At 50.7% G+C, this 23190-nt stretch overlaps 1 protein-coding gene across 2 annotated transcripts in view; it reads right to left on the bottom strand.

The window, feature by feature from the left end:
* Gli2 (GLI family zinc finger 2) overlaps positions 1 to 23190 on the bottom strand; it is a 222391-nt gene that overhangs the window by 38295 nt on the left and 160906 nt on the right. For both annotated transcript variants that reach the window (XM_021236521.2, XM_021236524.2), the window contains exon 3: positions 14871 to 14976. In XM_021236521.2, coding sequence (XP_021092180.2) covers positions 14871 to 14976 — 106 coding nt within the window. The remainder of the gene's footprint in view (positions 1 to 14870; positions 14977 to 23190) is intronic.

Raw genomic sequence — 23190 nt, 5'->3', positions numbered from 1 at the left:
TCTGTGAAGTCAGGCCGGGCAGAGACATTACTAATGGTCCCCAAGATGCAAGCTACTGCTTGCCCCCTTCTTGCTGTCTCTGCCCCACAAAAAGCTCTGCCAGCTGGTCCTTCTGCAATGTTACTCAGCTGGTTCCCAGGCTGACCTGGGGTGGTGTGGGCTGAGGGGGCATTGAGCACATGATAGGCAGAGCCTGCACTTTGTAGTCAGACAGATGGGGGCCTCAGTGGTGGCTTTGCTGCTGCCATGGCTTCGGTACCATCTGCCCCTGAGCCCCAGTGTCCCTTGCCTATAGGCCAGGACAGCTGTGAGATGGATGAGCCAGGCAGGGAAGGTGTGCAGGGTAGCTAGTGCCAGGCACTGAGAGCCCGATCACTGCTTCCCTCCCTCAGATTTAAGAGCTGTGCAAGCGGAAGCAGCAGAGGGAAGCAGACCCCACCCACCTACCCTCCCAGCATCACGTACCAGCCCCCTCCCCACATGCTCACACAGGAGTTTTGGCAGGAGACAAAAGGAGAGGCCACAGCGATGAGAACCAACCTGGCCACGTGCAGCTCAGCACCTACCAGCTACCAGCTGGGCCTGAGCGAGCATGCCCAGCATCTCAGAGAGGGCCTGTCCCTGGGGTCTGGAGCCATGGTGGTGGGGTCCCCTAGAGGGCTGGAGGGATGAGTCAGTCTTTGATGGACAGGGAGGAGAAGAGGGGCATCTGAACTGTCATGCAGCACAGCACAGCTGGGCCAGGGTACAGGGGCAGGAACCGACATGCTCTTTAATGCAGTGCTGGGGGGGTGCAGGGATTGGCCCCTGTGCCCCACCCAGGGTGCTTGTTTGGGGAAGCTGAACAATTTGGAGCTGAGGGTGCTGACTCACCTAGACTTGACATGAGCCACCCAGGATGGGATCTGCCACTCAAGGGATGGGAGCCAGAAGGAGGGACCCACCCTCTTAGCCACTGAGAGATGCTTTTGTTCAGAGTCCCCCTGAACAGGTCAGCAAGGCCAGAGACAGGTAGGAGTGGGCCCCTTGTGTCCCATTTCACAGACAGCACTACTGAGACACAAAGTGACCTGGCACGTCCATGGTGAGGTAGTGGCAGCAGTCGCTGGCACAATAGGAACCAGGTGGCTCCAGACTGGTCTAGGGGCTGCTGCTGTTGATGAGAAAGGGGAGCTCCAGTCACTTAGAGCCTACGTGTCTTATCTCTGGCCTGGCTCTTGGGGTTACATATAGCCTCAGTGGCAGCGGAGAGAGGCTGCAGTCCCACATGTCCAGCACCTGTGTGCCATCTCTCTAGTCCTGGGCACTTGCTGTAGTCCTTCCCCACAGCTCAGCCCCTGGTCAACTGAAACTGCCACGACACTCTTCTCATCTGTATCCCTTTCTCCAGTTTACCTCTGTTTCTTCTCAGAGGCCCCCTGGCCAAGGAGCCTCCAGGCTCCAGATCAAGCTCAGGCAGCTCATGAGATACTCCCATGGAAGGTGGCTCCTCCTCTGGACCCTGCACTTGTGGCTCAGCTGATGACCAGGTGTTCTCAGGGTTGAATTCACAGGCAGTGATGAGTTCACATGTGGCCTGTCTTCCCAGTGGACAGACAGCCCCAGGTGCAGGTGCCTAGTCTACTTCCACTTACACCACTTGTCCAGCACCAGGCTTGTGCCCGCCACAAGCACAGAGCATACTCAGTATGTCTAATGAATGGATGAGTGAATGAAAAAATGAATGAGTGTATGGATAGATGGATGAATGGGTGGGTTGGTAGGTAGATGGATGGATGGTTGGATGGGTGCATGGATGAATGGATAGATGGATGGAAGATGGATGAATGGGTGGATGGGTGAGTGGATAAGTAGATGGGTGGGTGAATGGATGGGTGGGTGGGTGGGTAAAGTAGAGAGAGTGACTAGTGATGAACACAAGCTTGGTAGCAGAATACCTGGTTCCCTCTCAGCCCAGCTCATCTCTCTCCTAGCTGTGAGGCTGGGAGCAAATCATATGCCCTCTCTCAACCTGTCTCACTGTCTGCAAAGAGCTATGGTGATAGCAATCTTACACATCTGTTATAAGGAAAGACACATGCAGAGAGAATGCATGTGTGGGAGGCTGATGTCTCCCAAAGACTAATCCTTGTCCTAAACTCTAGAACCTGTGAATGACTATGTAGAAAAAAGGGACTTGGCAGATGTGAGCCAGATGAGCACCCTAAGATGAGCAGGTTATGGATTATCTGGGTGTGCTCTAAAGTGGTCAGGGGGACCTTGTAGGTGAGAGGCAGGGGGGCAAATGGCACCGAGAGGAAAGGTCCATGTGTCTTGGCGGTGTAGATGACGATGATGTGGGTATGAGGCTAGGAGTGCTGGGCACCACCAGGAGTTGGAAGAGGCGACAAATGGCTTCTCACCCCTGGACTCTCTGGGCAGTGTAACCCTAACACCTTGTCCAGTAACAATGATTTCAGACTTCTGACCTCCAAGACTGGAGCCCTGAGTTCATGATAACTTGTTCCTGCAGCTCTGGCAACCAAGGTGACAGGCGATGCATATTGGTGCACAGTCAGCCTCAGGAGGTGGGAGGCATCATTGTCATAATTTCTGACTTCTTTCTTCTGTGACTGTAACTCCCAGAGAGCAGAGCTCCCATGTTACTTCCTGGAATAACCCAGGCCCGAGCGGGTGCTCCCTTCTGGCAGGCAGGCAGGAAAGGTCCCCCTTCCTCTCTGTGCTGGTTGCTTTTGGCAGCAGAGGGCCTCTGAGCCCTGCATTCCAATCTCCATGCTCATAGGGCTCCCAAGCATGTCTTCCCCCCACCACCGGGATTACACGGTCCCTGCCTCCCCATAGCCAGAATCCACCCAGCACACAGCCCTGACACGCCAAGGCCTCTGCCCTGGAGACACTGGCTTGTGTGTGCCAGTCCTGCCTTTGGGCCATGATGCCTACCACCCACCAGGATCACAGCACCATGCGGTGGGTCAGTGGTGCGTGGAAGTGGGGAGTCTGTGCCCTCCAGCTCTTGCTGAGCTGCTCGGGGCTGGCACCACTTTCACAGCAGCACCGGGCAGCGCCTGCTTTCAGAAGCCCTCTGCAGACCCACTGGCCTTCCAGAAAGGGAGCCAAGTTCTGCAACACTCAGCCTTGCTGCCTCTGCCCCTCTCCAGCCCTAAACTAAGACTTTTCCATGCCAGGCAGAGTGGGCAGGCGGGGTGGCAGGCGGGGTTACCAGCACATCCCTGCAGAGTGAGGCCCAAACCTACTGCCCCAGGCCCCACCAACAAACAGAAACTGCTCTGTGAGGCTCTACTGCATGGAATTCAGTCTCTTCTCCAGTGTTTTCTTTTGTTAGTTTTTCTGTGAAACCATACATTGGCAAGCTCATTCTCTGTGTTTTCCATACATCCATTTAGAAAGTTCCAGAAACTAAGTCTTTTCCAAGATATACTCACTCGGGGCGGGTGGGGTGCATTTTCAGAGATGGACAGAGTATTCCTTTGGAAAACATGGAGCCCCTGCCCAGACTGGAGCCCAGGTCTTCTCCATGCCCCTCTGCACTCCACGGGATCTGGCAGCAGTCTGTCCTGGAGTCTGTCCATACGCCTGAAGGGTATGAACCCCGGTGTCCTGCCAGCCAGTACTTGCTCCATGGCCAAGCACCACTCCCCTCTTCAGTCAGTGTTCACTGCCCACAGCCCCTGATGGCACTGGGTAGGGAGCAAGGAACCCGAGCAAGAATCAGCCAGGACCCTGAACCCATGTGGGCATAAACTCAGAAGAGTGCATGAATGTGGGAATCACTAGGCCAGGGATAGCGAACCTTTTAATGCTTTCAATGATACAAACAGCCTGCTATAGCACGCATGTCATAGGCTTACCACCACTGCACTAGGCTGTCAGGGTGCTGCTGCAGGGACCATGCAGGACCTCTGGGGTCACAGAGGGAGAGAAAAGACTAACTGCAGCCAGCAAGTGGTATGCAAAGTGCTGGGGGGGAAGAGGGCTGGCAGGGGAAGAATTCTCACTCTACTGGGGCAATCTGAGAGGGCTTCCTGCAGGAGGCAGCATCAGAGATGGTCTACTCTTGTACATGAGTGGTACAGGCCTGGCATTCTGAGGCAGCAGAGTCTCTGAAAAAATGGCAGGTCATGCCAGGGATTATCTAGGACAGTCTGGTGGATCAAGATCGGACCTGCCAGCTGGGTGAGAGGAGAACATCGGGGAAAGGCACGGGGGAAATGCCCACAACTCAAGCCACATTTCAAGAGGAGCTTCTCTTCTTCCATGTTTGCTAACAGAGAAGGGAAGAGACCAAGCACCCACTGAGAAAGGATGCTTGCAACGCATATCACTAGTCATGGAACCAGCAGCGGTAATATATAAAATGCTTATTCAAGTCAATAGGAAAAAGACAGCTCCCTAGAAAGGTGGATTTTTTAGCTGAGTAGGCATTTAATGAGAAGGAAACATCAGTGGCCAGTAAACACATGAGTGGACAAATGGAAATATTGACGTCAGCCTGGTGACAAAGATGAGCAAGAAACCGAGCTCTCAAATAGCTGCAGGGAATGTGTGTTGGCAAAACCACCCACAAAGCCTGGCAACATCCGGGAGGTTAAGATGACTCATCAGATCCGTTCCCAGACAGATTCTTATGCTAAACAACCCGCCGCACTAGGAGCCCAGTAGATGGCACAAGGGCGTGCGCTCCAATAGTGATGTTCAGAAGGATGAAGACCCAGCTGCAGCCCAAACACCTGTCAGCACAGAGTAAGTGAACCAAGAGCCCCACATACTGAAGGGCGAACCTCCAGAAGGTAATGGCGAATGTGACAAGCAAGCTCCCAAAAAACACACCTGCACGACTGCATAAAGCCCAACCAAGCAAAACTAAACCATCTGTTGCTAGAGGAATAAGATGTGAGGTAATAACTGTAACAGATGTAAGGGGCTGATAAACTGGAAATCCTAGAGAACCGTGAGGTTGGAAGGGGGGACCCAGGGCAGGAGAGCAGGGGCACCTGTGACTTCAAAGTGCCAGCTTGTCCCCAGTCTCTAGGCCAGGGAGGTTACCAGGGCACCTGTGGGCACTATGACTTGTCTATTTTAAGCATCCTTTTGCTATTCTTCTGTACGCCCTCAATATTTAGCAGGACCACATTCTGTAAAAAGTATCCTGGCTGGAAGCTGGCCTATGGTGGAGGTTGGTTGAGTGGATGGGGGTTCTGGGGTGGGGTGGGAGTGGAGAACTAGTACGAGCTGCTGGAAAGCATTTCAGGGCTCTGTGGTTGTCCTCTGGTCACCAGTGGGCCCATCTTGGCCACGACACCATCTGCTGCTCGGGCTCCATCCTGGACAGCCCTGGCCCTGTCCACCAGGCCTGCTCCATGGCAGACACACATCCAGTCTGTCCAGCCCTTGCTTGCCCACTCCCTTAAAGACCCATACACTCCAGCTTCCGCCCGGCACTCCTTCCACAGAATCCTAATAGAGAAATCAGTGTTTTCAGCTGACAAAGAACAGATTTCTTGCTAAGTAAACACTGATGTTTTGGTAGGGAAATTAGGTTATAAAATTGCGCCTACAAAGGAGGCCATCCAGATGGACTTGGTTAAGGTCTGGCCACACAGTCAATGGCAGCTCATTATCCCAGCTGCCCTTTTGGGACAGGACAGGAAGGTTATCAGCTATTTCAAACTTAAAAATCCCAAAGCGTAAAAGACAAGAGGGACTGATACCAGGGAGACTGTTTTCCCCTGGCGAAGTGGCGAGTGGGAAGGAGTGGGGGTGGGATGGGTGGGGGCTGCTGGTGGCCTTGGACTGGCTCCATCTGCCCCGTGGGGCCCAGAATGCTGCCGGGCTGAGCCAGAGGAGCCAGTCAGGACCTGGTCCTCTCCAGGTGACCTGTGTACATGGGGGCTGAGCACTGTTGAGCCAAACCTTAAAGCAAGTCACCCCCTGAAGCCATGGGTGGGAGTAGGAGGCAGCTGTCCAGGGAGAGCAGAGGGGGACAGAGGGGAGGCTTTCAGGAAAGGAAGGGCCTCATTAAATTTCGAGGGGCCTGGGTTTAAGCCATGAGAAAGGCTTGTGTGGATGGTGGGCTAGACACAGGACAACTCCTCCAGAGGAGAATTCTTCAAGTCAGCCCAGCCTGCCAAAGTGCTGTGTGGAATTTCCTCTCCTGCATGCCTGTCAAGACTGGATGGATAATCCTGAATAGCTTAGATAAACCTCCTCTCTGAGGCGGGGTGCTGCAGATGTGTCCATTCGTGTGTGTTCTGAAGGGTCCCCTTCCTCTTTAGAGGCGTAGGTGTCTCAGAGACCTATCACTGGAACAGGGGTTACCCCAAGAAGTTGGGGGTGGCCCTCAGGGCTGGGGCTGGGGCAGGAGTTCCCAGCTTCCTGGCTGATATGTGCTTCCTGCTCCTGGTTTTCTTGCTCTGGGCTCCCCAGCACCTCTAGCAGGCCACTCTATAACTTCCTAATTTTGCCCCCTTTTGGACCAGACCAGGAGATCTCTGTGGGGGACAAGGCTGTGCCCTCTTGATCCCATGTCCCCAGCCCCTGGCACAAGGCTGGTATGTCACAGGTACTGGGTGAGCGTCCCCCTGCTGAGGGAAGCAACAACATCATTTTTCCTACACCAGTAGTCTTCAATCTTTTGGGTACTAGGGATCAGTTTTATGGAAGACAGTTTTTCCACAGATGGGGGAGATGGTTTGGGGATGATGGTAAGGATCATGGAATCTAGATCCCTGCTCACAGTTCTCACAAGGGTTCATGCTTCTGTGAAACTCTAATGCCACCAAGGATCTGACAGGAAGTGGCGCTCAGGTGGTAACAGGAGGGGCTGTAAATACAGGTGAAGTTTCATCTGCTCGCATGCCTACCACTTGCCCACCGCATGTGTCCTTCTGTGAGGCCTGGCTCCTAACAGGCCACAGCTCTGGGGTAGGAGACTCCTGTTCTACACAATCAGGGCAGTAAGGCTGGCTGTGGGGATGGCTTTGGGCTTTTTCAAAGCCCAAGAGTTCTGGGGCAGCCACAGCCAGGACCTTCTCTCAGTGCAGTCCCTTGCACTGACAGAGGCTGGCAGGGTGACACCAAGGGACTGCACTTAGATACACATGAATCCAGCAACAATGAATTAAACTGAAAAAGTGAATGCGTTCTGGGCACTAGCACCTACATCCATCCAAAGATAACACCTTGGCCTTGTGCAGTCTAGGAGGACTCTTGACCTCATGGCCAATCAATCTATTCAGCAATGCCTGAAATTTTACTGATTAATTTCCTTGGGTTGATGACTTTTCTCTTTCCATGTTGGAACACAGGCCTAACGTATGAAGCCACAAGAACTGTAGTGAGACTCCTTCCTCTCTGAGCACAATCAGGGCACAGGAAAGAACTTAGGGTTAAGGGTCAGGTCTCACTTGGATGCTGAGTGATCTTGGGGAGCTATTGTGCTGTAGTAACCTCCAGTGTCCTCCTCCATGAGCAAGAAGGACATGTCCACCTTACAGGGAGCCTTGAGGAGTAGGGCACCATTGGACTGCATCCTGCACTCAAAACTGAATGTGCATGCCATTCCCCATACTTTGTGTAAGTGGCTTTCTGCCACTGCAATACAGAGTCAACTGAGAAGGAGGAAAGGCAGCTTCTGTCCATGTTTGGATCAGAATATCGGGGTGGAGTGTCTGGAAGAGGAAGTATGTTCACTTCTTGGTGGCTGAGAAGCAAAGCCAGAAACCAAAGGGGCTGAGGTACCAAAGTCCTCTCCAGGGGCATCATCTGGGAGCCCACCTTTCCCCTTCCCTACACCACCTCCTAATAGCACCATCAGCTAGTGACAAAGCCTTCATCATACAGGCCTTTCAGGACACTCCAGATCCACACTGCAGCACATTGCGGGTGACTGGCTTACCAACACAGCAATTCCACAAGGGGTACTTATCATGTCCCCATTTTAAAGACAGGGAAACTGAGGTGCATGGAGGTGAATCAGCCAGCACAAGGATATAAAGGGAATAAATGGTACAGATAGGATTTGAAGCTCAGCCCCACCCAGTTCTGCCTCCATCCTGCAGGTATAGGATAGGGAATGTCCATGAGAGTCCCAAGAGAAGCAGAGGGATGAGAGGGCCACTTCCTTACCCTGCAGGACTTCTGGCTGCAGCCTTCCACACAGTTGTGCATGCACCCTCATCCCCAGTGCAGACCCCCGCTACATGTCCAGATTCACCTTACTGCTCTTAGTTGACCACACCAGCTCTCGGAAGCCTGGAGCCAGGCAGCTCCCCTTCTTGAGGGGCTGGTGTGCAGCAAAGATCAAAGACCAGGCCAGCTTATCAGACACACTCCTCATTAAACTTTTACAGGCCACATTTCATTATAAATGAGCATCTGTCCCACACAGCCTCGTGTATTCTTGATGCTTGGAATCTGAATCTCTCAGAGTTGGGAGAGAGGGCAGTAAGTAGAGTGTGGCCCTCTATGGCCACACTGCCCAGGGTTCAAATCCCAGCTATGCTACCTACTAGGAATGCATCGCTGGACAGGAAATCAGCCTTTGCTTCTCAGTTTCCCCATTAGGAACAGCGAGGAGTCACAGTATTGCCTTCCTTGCAGAGTGGTGGTGTCCCCTAGGCAGAGGAAGCAGGGCACAGGGTCATGCTTTTGCTCCTTGGCTGGCCTGACCAACCTGGGCTTAGACTGCAGAAGGAGCCTGACTGATGGGGTCTCTCAGGGTCATTCCCACCACAGTGAGCCAAGGTGTCATCCAGCCTAGAGCAGCCCCAGAAGGAGGGCATGCTGCCCACACTCAGCCTAGACCTGGCCCTCTGCACTCCCTCTCTGCCTGCTCTTCACGGTTCTGAGGAAGTAAGTGGGCAGCCACTACAGGTTTTAAGAGAGGTTTCTCAGAGACAGGGCGGCAATGTGGACGGACCCAAAGGAGGAAGAGGCACGAGGTCCCTGGTGGGCAACCCTGGTCTACCTGGCATCTCAGCCTAGGAGGTGGCAGACATGCCCTTTGGAAGTCTCATCCACCGGTTCACAGGGCTCTGAAAAGCAGCACGCATATTTGCTGAAGGAGGAGGAGGCTTCTCAAGAAACACAAAGCCAACCTTCCATGAATTGTGAACTGGGGTGTTGAGCCCAGAATCAAGAAGATGTCCAAATTTCTTCCTGCCCAACCACACACCCTTGGTAAATGGCTGAGGACAGAGTCATGAGGGCCCAGGACAATGTTAGTGAGTCAAGGACTCAGTAGGCGGCTGTGTTTATTATTACTCTCACAGCATTTCTTGCAATCATTATGGAACACTAACCTTGGAAAAAGCCACCTTCTTTTTTTTTTTTTGGTACCAGGGATCGAACTCGGGTCCTTGGGCTTGCAAGGCAGGCAGTGGCACCACTGAGCTAATTCCCTGGCCCAAAAAATTTCACTCTTTTTTTTTTTGGTACCGGGTTGAACTTGGGACCTTGTACTTTCGAGGGAGCTAAATCCCTGGCTAGCCACCTTTTTCTTTTTTTTTTTTTTTTGAGTGTGCAAAGCAGTGTGGCCTACAGTGATCCCCAAACTGGCCTATAGGTGCCTCTAAATAAGCATATCCCCAGCCCTAGAACTAATCTGAAAGAACTGGAACTTCTTGGGCCAGGGTCCATGAATGGCATCTTTAAGGCACACTCAGGCTGTTGAGACCTGCAGTCAAATTTGGGAGCTGCTGCATGGGACAGTTTCTCTGAGCAGGAGGCAGCTGGAATTGGTTTTCTTGAAAGTCCAGGGGTGGCAGAGAAGGGTTGCACTCAGCAAGGAACCCTGAGTTGAAGGTCTATCTAGCTTCCTGAACCAGGAATGTGGACCTGCTAGGTCACTAGTTAATCCTAGCCTAAGTCAGCCTGGACTCTTCATGCCAATGAAATGGAGGCTCTCACTGGGAACCCTGCCATGTCATGCCCAGTCATGTTCCCCACAACACCTTGGCAAGCCTATTTCCAAGAGAGGCCAGGAGCGGTCCAACATGTTACTCTCTCCCATCAGCACCACAGACTATGGAGGGGCTGCAGGTAGTGCTTGACCACATTCATAGCTGAGCTTTCCTCCTTGCCCTTGGTACAGACTCTTGGAGACTCAGCAACATGTACCCATGGGATTCACAAGTGATCCCTGACTCACTTGTTGCCCCATCACAGACCAAAGATGCTGTACTATGAGTCTGCAGATGGTACCACTTCCTTTTCTGAAGCCACATGGGCATCAGGAAGCTATGTAAGCCCTGTTGTGGGCTTGCACCTTAAGGCAACCGGGAAGTGTCTCCCTGCAGAGGGGCAGGGTGTGGATGTGTAGGTGAAGCCATCTAGCTGGTGTAGACTACATGGTGTCCCACACTGAACTCCATGCCCTGCCTCTCCTTATGCACAGTCAACCTGGCACTGTTCCACTTCTACCAGAGCCACTAGGACACAGTGGCAGGTCTATTCACTATGCTTCCTGTCCACCCTCTAACACTCCTGCAGTTCCCTGAAAATAAATCGACCATGCCTTCTTCTCCTAGATGGCAAAGGAGGAAATCCAAATTCCTCCACCAGGGAGAAGACTTCCTTTCTTCTACCTCAACAGTACCTTTTCAGCTCCATTTCTCATCTTCCAATGCCAGTGGGACACTGGAAGTCCAACAGGGACAGTTTCCTTTTCTGAGGATGTGCCACAGCCTGCCACACACGTCCCCTGGCCTGCAATGAGCTGCCTTCCTCAACAGATAACAATAGCTAACATCGACTGAATGCTTCCAAAGGAGTTTAAATGCATTAACCACATTGTCCTTTTGTTCTCACATAACTCTGTGGACTGTTCTCTGGAATATCTTGTAGACAGCTCCTCTACAGATGAGAAAACCAAGGTTTGTAGATTCACATCAATCAGCTCTCCCACAGCTGGTGGGTGCAGATCTAGGTTTAAGTGCAGGCAGCAGGGAAGGGCTGAAACAATGGCAGCTCTTTGGGTACTGTACCTGACCGCAGTACCACCGGGAATGGGGGACATCGGGGATGTCACCCCCAGGGCCTGCACACGCCAGGAGCTCTATCCTGGAACTGTCAAGAGAGGGCAGGGGTCAGTGGCAGGTGCACTCATGAGCAAGCCATGCATGGCCCTGTGACTCGAGCTGCAGGCACAGGCTCAGACTCTGCTGAGAAGAGACTACACCACACCTCATTTGCTGTGCAATGTTTGTGTAATGAGACACATTTGGTGCCAGCAAGGAGGAACGGGTGACAATGAGGGCTTGATGGATCGGGGTGCTCCACCAGGCTCCAACCACATTAATCACAGACGCCCCAGCCACAGCACCATTTTTCTCAGAGGTTTTGTCCTGGTTCCCACTGGGTATAGATGGAGAAGGAGTGGGGATTTCTAGAGCCCAAGACCAGCCCAGAAGCCCTTGCCAGGTTCCTCCTTAGCCTGGGTGGGAGCCAACTGTCCTAAGAACAGTGTGGAGCTGCTGAAGCTCACCCTGCCAGGACACTGCTCTACAGCTCCATGCTGCTGCCTTTCAATGGATACTGAGCAGATGAGCACCTTCTTGCCTGGGGAGAACAGCTGTGCCTGAGATCCTGGCCTCCTCAGCCTCCACAGAGGCCAGCAGGTCCACCTTGCTGGACTGACCTACAGAAGCCATTGTGCCTCTCTGAGCATCCATGTCTCTATCTGCAAGCCCAAGCTTACACATATCTCCTGGGGCAGTCAGGAAGGTTAACTGACAGAGCACCGGGCCCCATGTGGACCTGAGCCAACTATCAACATGCTTTGTTGTAGTCTACTGGAAGAAGCTAGACTCTATGCCAGGGCTTCGCAATCCCAAGTGAGCAGAATATGGCTGCCAAGGAGGTTCTCATCCTAATTCCTGGAACCTTTGAGTGTTATTTTCATGGCAGAGGCACATTGCAGAAGTGGTTATATTCAGAATCTGAAGTCAGAGAGATGATCCTAGATAGCTGGTTGGGCTCTAAAGCAGTCTAGGGTCTCCTGATAAGAAAAGAGGCAGAGAGAGGGGGGAAAGTGCTTCAGAAGAGGAAGGCAGTGATCTGAGGACAAAAGCAGGGAGTGAAGGCAGTGTGATGTGAGGCTGGGCTTGTAAACCAAAGCACCAGGAGGCATCCAGAAGCTGGAGAAGTCAAAGAAACAGATTCTTCCCTGGAGCCTCCAGAAGGAACAGGCTCTACCAACACACTGATTTTGGCTTGTAAGACTTAGTCCTGATTTCTAGCCTCTGGAACTCTATTTAAATACCTTTGTATTGTTCTAAGCCATGAAGTTGATGGTAATTTGTTACAGCAGCTAGAGAAAACAAACATACTGCCTTTCAGGTAGCCAGTCTAGAAAAAGCTCCATGCCGGCCAGTGAGGGACAAGGCCATTTCTATAGGGTGCTCGCCTACTGCCTGTGCAGGGAATATTATGTGGCAGGCTTTTTGTACTCAGAATCTGCTCCACTGAACCAGCCACTTCTCAGGAGCAGGAAATCAGCAGCACCAACCCCTTCCAAGTAGGAACTGTGCTCCTTTGATGCACTGGGGATTCTTGGATGCCATCAACTGGGCAATTTTCAGGTAGCACAACTAGTTCCAAACATATGCACCTTTCTTCATTAGGCTGCCATGGATGTAGTATCAGCTATCTACAGCAGGAGGATCCCTGGAGGCAAGCAGAGGCAGAAGTGGCCCCATCACCCACAGGTGGACTTATAGCTGCTGCAACAGGTCGTATTAGTGCAAGAACCAGTTACATGCTTCAGAATGCAAGAGAAAGATCCCAACATGTCAAACAGGCTTAAAACACAACTTGAAGGAACTCTCAATGACCAAATCTGGGATGATTTGAATAGCAGGATAAATAAAGATAGCAACCCATAGAATAACATGAATTTCCACATATCAAATAAATACTGAAATAAATAAGCAAAATGCCCATGGGAGAAAGGACACTATTTCCCTTCAGTAGAATTCCAGTCAATGCACATGGAAAGAATGATGGAAATAGACAATTGCCATTTGGCAAACATTAATAATTATGGTTCCTGCAAGAATAATCAATGGCTGTTTAAATTAATAGGTGAAATTATGATGAAAAACAGGATGTTCATGTATTCTCAAAGGATTGCCCAGCCATGTACTTAATAATTACAAAAGGAACAACTTTAAGAGAGAATACCAGTAGATACCACCTTGAATAAGTGAGCAACATTTTCAGTGTCTTCTGATACAAGGTACTAGAGAGCAAACAGCATCACTTTTACAGTATTATTCCCTCCAATGTGTAATTGAAATGTAATTATGAAGCAACAGCAGGCAAATCTGAACCAAGAGGCATTTCATGTGGCAGCTATTCATGCAATAACTGACCAGTATTCTTCAAACTGTCAAGGTCATAAAAGCCAAAGAGATATTGAGGACCTGGCATGGATTAAAGATGGCTAAGGATGTGTAACAATCAAATGCAATGTGTAAGCCTGAGCCATGAAAAAAAGATAGTAGCAAGGAAACAACTGACCACACTTGGATGAAGTGTGTGGGCCAGTTCACAGCATTATATCAGTCTTTGGTTATGTCAGATGTTAATATTTGAAAAACTGAGTAAAGGTATATAGGAAATCTTTCACAATTTTTGCAATTGCTTTTGCATGTCTAAATGCATCTCTAAGTAAAATATATAAAAAGTAAAAAGTATTTTAAAGAAGAAATAGAAGTCCTAGGTTTGTTCCATCTTGGGGAGGTCATAGGTTTCCTGAAACAGGTGTCATCTGAGGGGTGGCTGGGACACTTCCGGGGCACAATACTTTGAATGCAGGGAGTGCTCAGCAAATGCCTACTGACTCCATTCCATCAGTGGGGATGGTCTCCACAGGGGAATGCATGGAGAGAGCTCTCCAGTTGCCAAGCAACTGTGTCAGCTGCTGGAGATGCAGAAATTCAAGGGGAGCTCAGAACCTGCAGGGAGACAGGCACTGAAAGAGCTCAACCTGGGGGAAAGGTGTGGCGGGAACCTCAGTGTGGGGGATCCAGTGTCCTCAGGAGGAGCTGCTCCTGGGCTGTGACTTAGAGATGGCCAAGTGGAGGGGACACTCTGGGAGGTTGGGGAGTCAGCAGGAGTGTGTTACAGACAGGAGACAAGGTGGTGTGTGTTGGAAGCACAGACAGCAACTTGGCATAAGCAGGTGAGTGGCTGGAGAGTGTAAGAGTAAAGGGGAGGGTCATGAGGGACCTGGGGGCCTGCTTTTCTTCATGGAAGCCTCCTCTCAGGTAGATGTGAGGGCCACTGAGAGGCTGGGATGGGGAGAAGGTTAAGGCCTGACTCTGGCAGGAGAATGATGGGGTGGTAAGGGGCTGAGCCTTGAGTCATAATGTCATCCAGGGGCTTGGAGACCCCAGGTGGGAGCAGAGAGGGACACTGCGGGTTGAAACACCTCTGTATCTTAAGGGGGAACAGCAAGAGACCCTAAGGACCACTTTAAGTTCAAGTTCTCACAGTAGGGTGATCATACCATGTATTTTCCAAACAGGGACCCTTGAGATAATAAAAGGGACTAGAGAGGATTTGTTTCATGGGCAGGTAAAGAGCCTCCAATCTCATATGGATCCCCCAGGAAGCCCACACCCCAGAAGCGATGAAGGAAGTGAACTGCGTGTCCTTCTTAGGAGGAACAGGGTGGCTGGTGTGCATATGTCACCCACTCTCACACTCCTGGGTGGCATGGGTCCGTGCCTGCCGCTTGGGACAAAGTACCAGAAACTCCAAAAAGACAGATGGAGGAGGGAGAGTGGCCGAGGATGCTAGTGGGCCTCCCTGGTGACAGGTGAGGGCAGGCACAGGGCAGGACTTACCCATGCACACTGTGGACGGAGTGAGGCTCATAATGGTACCTTCCCTCCTGGTGTCGCATGTCAATCGGCAACGGTGCGTGGAACGGCGGCAAGAGATGCTGTGGCACTGCAGAGGGCGAGAGAGAAGAAAAACTTCAAAAACTGTCCCCTCCCTCAGAAAGCAATTTTCAAAGGGCTTTAAGCTCGATGAATTTCTGAGCAAGAGTAGCCAGGACAAGGGGCTCTGGGGTGCCTGGGCTATCACACACCCATGAAGGGGGATGAATAAATAATCAAAGTCAGCCCGAGAATCCTACATCTTCCACATAAAAGATCCCCAACTGTGCTCTTGACAAAGACAAGCAGCTAAGCGCTCTTTGAACTCAGGGAGATTACAGGCAGGCCCATGAAACCAGGCTCAGCCTGAAAATGAGGGCTGACAGAGGTGACAGTCTCCAACTCCTCTGGCTTCTGCCCACCCTGGCCTTGGCTGCGTGGAGCTCCAGCAGTGACAGGTGACAGTGTCCGGAGTTGCGGTGTACGCAGGCCAGAGATGTTTACCCAGAACCATCTGCGAAGGCGGAGCCTGCCAGCCTCAGGAGGGCCAAATCCCACCAACCCACCCCTTCCGTCTTGTGGGCGGCATCGAGCGGACACCTATGTGGATCTGTTAATTCTCCAGCTCTTAATATTAATTATCGAGCCCTCGAGCCCTGGCAGAGCCTCCAGGATTGAAAGCCCCAACACGTGCGTGTCAGTTTCCAGAGCTGAGTCAGCCTCCTGTCTCCATTTGGCCTGCATTCAACAAATCATCATGATAATTGTAGGATGCTCTTTGCTTATTAAAAAAAAAAAAAGGCCTGGGTCCCTGGAGGCAAACATAATTATAGGCTTTAGGAGAACAGGGCTCTTTAAAAAGTAGTTAGACTGGGAAAAGGGCTAAGAAGTGGAGAGTTCTCAATCAACTCTCCCTCAGTCTGAAGGCCACAGGCCAGGGGAAGTAGTGTTGAGTCTGGATTTCTGAATAACTAAAGGATGCAATGTGTCTGTTTTGTACATTCATCCAGGTTAGCAGATGGGGAGGATTACTAGAAAATAAATGCATTAAGATAAGGCTACCTTGCCAGAGGTGGTGGTGCACACCTGTAATCCCAGCACTCTGAAGCAGGAGAATTCCCATGAGTTCTAGGCTAGCCTAGACTACGTAGTGATACCTTGTCTCAAAAGGCAAAACTAACTAAATAAATAAAGGGTACCGTTCTGTGCAGATTGCAATCCTGTATTGTAAATGCCACGAGCTTTCTTTTTTGTACTGTAGTAAAACATACCAAATATACATTTACCATTTAAATCTTATTTTATATATTTAATTTGCAGCACCAGGGCTAGACCCAGGGCTTTGCACATGCTAGGCAAGCGCTCTACCCCTGAGCTGCTCTACCCTCAGCTTTTTAAATTTTATTTTGAGACAGGGTATTGCTAAGTTGCCTGGGGTAGCCTCGAACTTGCAAACTTCCTGTATCAGCCTTCTGAGCAGCTGGGATTACATGTGTGCTTGACCACATCAGTCCATTTTAAGCATTTTTAAGTGCACAATTGAGCAGCATTAAGTATATTCACACTGTGCCACTATTACCACTAACCATTGCAGAACTTTTTCATCATTGCCAACTGAAGCTCCATCCCATTCCCGTGGCATCCACTATTCTACTCTCTGTCCTCCCAGATGTGGAATCACAGAGTACTTGTCCTATTGTATCTGGCTTATTCACTTAACATACATACTGTCCTTCAGGTTCATGCAAGCTGCTGCATGTGTCACAATTTTTTTTGTAAGACCAAATGCTATTCCATGGTGCGTTTAGAGCACATTTTGTTTACCCGCTCATCTGCCAACAGACACTCAGGTTGGACATGATGAATTCTTAATGGGAGGAAACTTTATTTCTGAAACCTTAACTTTTTACATATATCATTTTATCTTCATAATTCCACAATTTTCGCACTTTCTATAGGGTCTAAAAAGAGAGTAAATCTTCTTCCTCTGCTGAAATCAATTTGCCAAACCCAGCCTCAAAGAGGAACCAACTGGCAGTTACGATGGCAGCCACAGTCCCACCCTGGTCTGGCTGTCCCTTCTGGAGCTGCTGGACTGCTGGACAAGCACCTTCTCCCTGGGTCCCGGTCCTCTTAACGGGTGAGCCTGGGTGTGTGGCTGTGACAGGATGATCAGGTGCTCTTGAATGTGGTGGCCTCTGGGACTCAGCGGTGCTTGCCATCTGCAGGCTTTGGTCAAGTGTCTGCACCTCTGTGAGTCTCTGCAATGGTAACAGTGACTATGTCCCTGGTTGCTGTGAAGATACAAGAAATTCATGCAGAGGAGATGCATAGCCCAGAGCCTGTACAGATAAGGAGTGCTGAACAGGTGCCGCTACTGATACTGACCATTAGCACTAACATTTGGAGCCTCTGGAGTCCATATCAAGCTAGGAACACAGCACCGAGGCAAAAGGGACAAGGTGCTCACACTCACAACAAACTCTGGGGAGGCTGAGGACCCCAGGCTGGCCTGCCTGCAGATAGAGACCACCTGCACTTTCCTACGTCCCTAGGGAGCTGGCAGAAAAACAGTATTCACTTTTCCAAATGTAGAGGAAAGTGCCTTTTTATCCCAGCACTGGGTCTCATACATGCTAAGCAAGTGCTCTGCCACTGAGCAATACACCTGGCCCAGCAAAGTGCCTTTAAGAACAAAACACACACACACACACTCACACACACACACACACACGAACAAAACACAACAATGTGTCCAGGAAGGCTAGATTACATTATTGCTAACAAAACAATTTTTTTTAATGTGCAGTATTTCTGAGTGTTTCCCTGCACATCCAGAAGCCTACTGAAACAGCTTGGATAGGTATTTCTGTGCCTGGGTGACAGATGCACACATGGAGGCCAAGGGTGACTCAAGGTCATGACCAAAGTCACAAGGCTAAAAAATGACAGAGCCAGGAGGAGAGTCCAAGGAACACTCCTAGGCAGCCCCAGGGTGTCAGAGTGACCCCCAGGGTCCTCCCATCCCTACCTTGAGCTTACACTGTAGTTACCAACTACACACAATACCAGCCTGTAGTGAGTGCCTTACAACTCCAGGAGGCTGCAGAGTTCCTGGTCTTCCTATGCCCAACTGCCTGCTACCACCTACACCCCTCTCCTCCCTAGTCTTGTTCTAACAGAGGATGAAGAGGGTGCCCCACTGGATCAGACAGCCCAGATCACCAGAGGCCAGCTGGGAGCTGAGGTATTGCTCTGCTCAGGAGTAGGGATTCAGGCAATTCCAGATGGGTCTAAAGAGTCTAAGACCTGAGTGAGGGATTGCTGAGGCTGCCTTGCTGCCCCATGGGGCTGTGTTGTTTTGTGTGCTGTTTTGTATGCTGTGCATATATGAATGGTGTATGTGTGTTGTGGGATGGCATATATGCACACATGGCACATACATAAGTAAGCATGTATATATGTGGGTATAAATGTGTTGAGTGTGCCTGCATGTTGCATGTGTGTTATCGCATGGAGGGGTACATGTGCACAGGTTGGTGGATGGCAAGGCTTCCAAGAAGAGGTGTGAGAGACAGCCACCCGCAGGGTCCTGCTGCACCTGGCTGCCTCCCTCTGCTATAGCAGGACCCTGATGCTCAGGGTGGTGTGACTCTACTTCCAGGTGAACAAATGCCAAGCAACACGTGGCCAATTTCCTTGCCTCCCCCAAGATGTCCCACCCACATGGCCTCTCCAAGCCCAGCCAGCAACCTACACACCCCAGACCCTCAGCAAACAGCCCCACACAGATAGGCAGAGCCTCAGTCAGCAGATAGGGGAAGCAAAAAGGGTCAAACCCAGAGACCCTAGACCCAGGCCCCTCTGCACAATCTCAGAGGGAGACCCACCCTACTCACATCAGCAGTGAAGCCCACACCACAGTCACCACAGGAGTCATCATGTACTCATTCACTCATGAATGAATGAGAGCATTTACTCATTAATCTACCATATATCAAGAAATTGCCACGTGGCAGGCACTATTCTAGGCTCTGAGAACAGTGTCATGCCAAAGCCAGCCCACACCCCTGCCCCGTGAGAAGAGACAGGCATGGAATAAGCTAGCAAACACAGCGTCAGAGTGGACAGATCCTAAGCAGGCTGAGGAAGGAGAGGTGGGTGATAGTCAAGGTACAGGAGGCAGTCAGGCCTTTCTGAAGGAAAAAGGCTCTGGGAGAGGGTGCAGCAAGAGCAGAGCACTGGTGACTGGGAAAGAGCTGGGGGATTTCAGCACAAGGGCTAATGTGGTGGGAGCAGCGGGAGGGATGGAGGTGGAAGAAACAGGAGAGAAGTTCCTAGAAGACTACACTGTGGGGAGGACTTTGGCAGTCTTTTCTGAGTAACTTGGGAAGCCTCTGGGAGACCCTGGGCAGGGACTCACCTGGTCTGGGGAAACTTTTCAAAATGGCACACAAGGATGGGGGTGAACATCAGCCAGGAATCCCAGAGTGGCCCTGCCACTAGATGGCCACTGGACTTTGTGGAAAGTATGTCTCTGATCTGGGTCCCACATTACCCCTCTGTACAACAGGGCACAGACCTGAGAGTCCCTTCTGCCAGCACTGTCTGCTGTCTGTAAATGGTCACCTGGCTCCAGCCAGTGACACTCCGAGGCTTCCTGTGGGATCCCCAAGCCAGGCACTAACAAAGGCTCTGGGAACAGGTAAAGCCTCATCTTTTGGCCTTATATATTTCACCAACTTAGTGGCTCCTCTAAATCTCACCAGTCCCAGGCCTAGTCACCTGACACACACACACACACACACAAACACACACACACACACGCACACACACACACACACACAGAGTCTCTGGACACTAACTTTTCACTCAAAATAAACTGAAAGACAGAGGCCTCAGGACATTTGAAACCTGCAGAGGTTGTCCCCTCGTGCTCCTGACAGAAGCCTCCAATGATACCTTCACAATTCCAGGAGAAATCACCACACCCAGAGGCCCCAGCAGCACCCACGGAACAAGAAGACAAACTTAAGAACAAGTGATATATTGAATCAGATCCTTCCACACATTGTTTCCATTGTGGGCTTTTTTTTTTCCAAAGGAAAAAAAATCCAAACCAAATTGTGTCCTTCCGGCAGAAGGGAAACACACACACATACACACACCATATGCCATTTCAAAGACATGCTCTCTTTTTAAGTTTCTGAGGGAGAAACTCTAAGATGGGAATCTGGGAATCGCCAATGGTTTGCTCTCCCTCCCCTCTGAGAAATGCACATTTGTTTTTGATCCTACATAGAAAGACGGACACCCTGACAGGATGAAGGCTGCAGAGTGATGAAGACTCTCTTCATTGAAACCCAAGAACTTTTCTATGCTGGTTTAAACACCAAGGGCACTTTGGCTGGTGGTCCTGGTGTGAGGGGACACTGCATGGCAGGATCCTGGGGCAATGGTCTCACTAGGTGAGGGAGCTCAAAGGATGGAGGAGAACCCTCTCCGGGTGGCCCAGCTCAAGTCAATGCCCCACTAATAAAGACTCTGATGAAGAACAGCGGTTGGTGGAGAGTTCAGACAAAGAATTGGGAAACCTGGGTCACCAAAACATGACCAAGCAGCTACATCAGCCACCAGAGGAATTCTCCTCGGGTGAAGTCATGTGTTGCTACAATGAAGAGGCGCTGTCCCGTGGGCTGAGCTCAGAGAGGCTGTTCCCTGTTCAGATGGGCCAGTGAGGAAACACAACCACTTTCCAGGGGAGGCTGCCCATGTTGGGGACACTCTGGTCCTCTAGGGTGTCTGGTTTCTAGAGACCAGCAGTCTTGTTACTTGCTTGATGAATTCTGCGCCATGGAGTTAGCTCAGAGCACGTAGCTGGGGTAGGCAGGGCCATCTGGGGCCAAGGGGAAATGGATTTCTGTGTGAGAAGGCCCATTTCCCAGGCACTGGTTGAGGGGAGGTGGAGACAGCTGGCTCTATGGAGCCCTGGCCTTTGCACCATACAGGTCTAAGTTAGGGTGGGGCACAAATACACCTAAGTGCAGCCCAGGCACCCTGTAAGGCTGAGCAAGGCCAGGGTCAGAGCATGGGTCCCTACCTCTCTCAGACAACTGGTCCACACTCCAAGGTCACCGTGCAGGAGGCCAGTGCTGCCCCTGTATGCATGCCCAGGGCACAGAAAGTGAGTGTGGGGGCCCTTGGTTCTGAATGCTGGGTCCCTTGCCTGAGAGTGGTGGCTCTTGTAATGGGGAGGTGCAGCAGTGACCAGTGTGGCTGGTGAGGGTTCCAAATAGGTGCTCCAGTCTCGTGAGGGTATGAGTCTCGGGGGACAGTGATGGACTCACAGAGAAAAGCTCCTTTGGAGTAGGTGCTCCCTGCACCCACTGGGAAGCAGAACCCCAGGTCCCCATGCTGTATCTACCCACCACATTCAGGTGACCACTGTGATGACCATGCATATCTTCACAGCCTCCAGGCCAGGAGACCTACACCTCTGAAAGGGGCAGTCGTTGCCATTCCTCTGTCAAGTGCTCCTTCAACACCCTCTGTGTTATGGCACTCTGATGTGCTGGGGTGATGTCTGATCAGCTGGTAGGGCGTCTTTCCAGTATGGCATGGCCCAGAGATCTTGGAAGGGCTTCTTGACCACCACATTCCCTCCTGCCATGGAGAGCTAATGACTAATTTATGATGTCCTTTAGCTTAGAATTCCATGTCTTAAGTAAAATTCAGAACAATGATTTCATTAGTTGTCTTCAAAGCAAACAGACCTTGGTGAAGTCATGGGAATGAATTGATATTCACATCAGATGGCTTATTGGGTCTTTGTCCTCCTAAAGGAGGATACAGGCAGAAAGAGACATCTGTAGCTTCAGAAAAAGCAGGTAGGTTACTGTGAAGGGAAGGAAAAACCAGAGGGGACACAGAAGTCCCACGTAGTACTCATCACTGATTAAAATAGTCTTGCTCCTGAGTGGCACAGCAGTCAAATAACGGTCCTTATACGAGATCACCGGTCACCACTGTCAAAAGAGCTTGGGATGGAAGCTGGAGGTATATGAGCCAGGAATCTGGGCAAACCTGGTTTCAAACGCCGAATTTGTTATTTTCTAACAAGCGATGAACGCTCCAAGCTTCAGCTTCTTCGTGTAAAATAAGCATAGTGTCATGCTGACTGCTCTGTATTTTTAGTGTCCATAGAGTAGAAAGTTAGTAAGTGGCAATTCCCTTCCCCATCACTATAAGCCTCAGGAGTATGGACCAGGGCCTGGTGCCATGGTCATGAAACAACCTTTCCTTCACTCCTCAGTATAGGGACACTGAGAAGCAGACAGAAACACTCACTACGTGCATTACAGAGTGAGCTGAGTAGAAATGACAGCGGTCATGACTTCAAGGCTTTGTGGGATGGGTCTCCCACAAATGAGTCTCTGCTGATTGCCCATCCCCATTCCCACATGAACAATCCAGGGAGCCCAGGCTGCCCATGCTCTCCAGTGTCTGTGCCCACAGTGACCAAAGTAAAAGGACAGATGTAGGAACTTGCAAGGTGACCTCTGAATTCTGGTGAACACTGTTGACAATTCTGTTCAAAAGGAAGGGTTTTCTCTTCCTAATCTGCATTCAGCCACATAACCTTGTGCCCACAGCACCAGTTCACTTCTTGGAGAAGTCAGCAGTAGAAGCCCCAGGCAGAAGAAGGTGTGACAAGATCCCATTCTACCACAGCTATGGTTGGTGCAAGGTTCCTCCCATGTACTGGAGGCCAGCAGAGGGAAGCAGTTAAAAGGTGAGATCCCCTTTATGACCCAATTTTCTTAACCAAACTCAGTACTCCCTCCCGGGGAAGGTTAGGAGAGTCATGGCCTGTACCAGGCAGTGCAGAGGGCAAGCTGGGCAGTGAATTCCAGCCTCCGGCTGTTCCAGGGCTCTGCCATGAATGACACACACACCTGAGTGGGTCAAATAAGTGCCTCTCTGAATAGGACCCATTGCCAACTTGGTATATCAAACTATTTAGTGTTACATGGAATGGGAATGTGAAGATGCTTTGTAAAATGAAAAGTGTTAATCTGGTGGGCAAGGATGGCAGCAGGCACCATCATTTTGTGCTTTGATGAACCCAGAAAATCAGTCCTCCCTTCAGCTGACGCTGGACATAAGCTTATTGTTTGGACAACTAAGGTCTGTTTTGCCATTTCTGCTGGCCTTGCCAAAAATTCCACAGTTCATGACTCTTTCTGCTCTTTTCTTTCTGGGAAGATCAAAGGCTCATTCCTTA

This window comes from Heterocephalus glaber, unplaced genomic scaffold, assembly GCF_053883595.1.
Source record: "Heterocephalus glaber isolate CG9 unplaced genomic scaffold, H.glaber_assembly_v1.0 deba00000347, whole genome shotgun sequence".
NCBI lineage: Eukaryota > Metazoa > Chordata > Mammalia > Rodentia > Bathyergidae > Heterocephalus > Heterocephalus glaber.
Note: the sequence above shows the minus strand (reverse complement) of the source record. Positions and strands in the feature narration are given on the sequence as shown.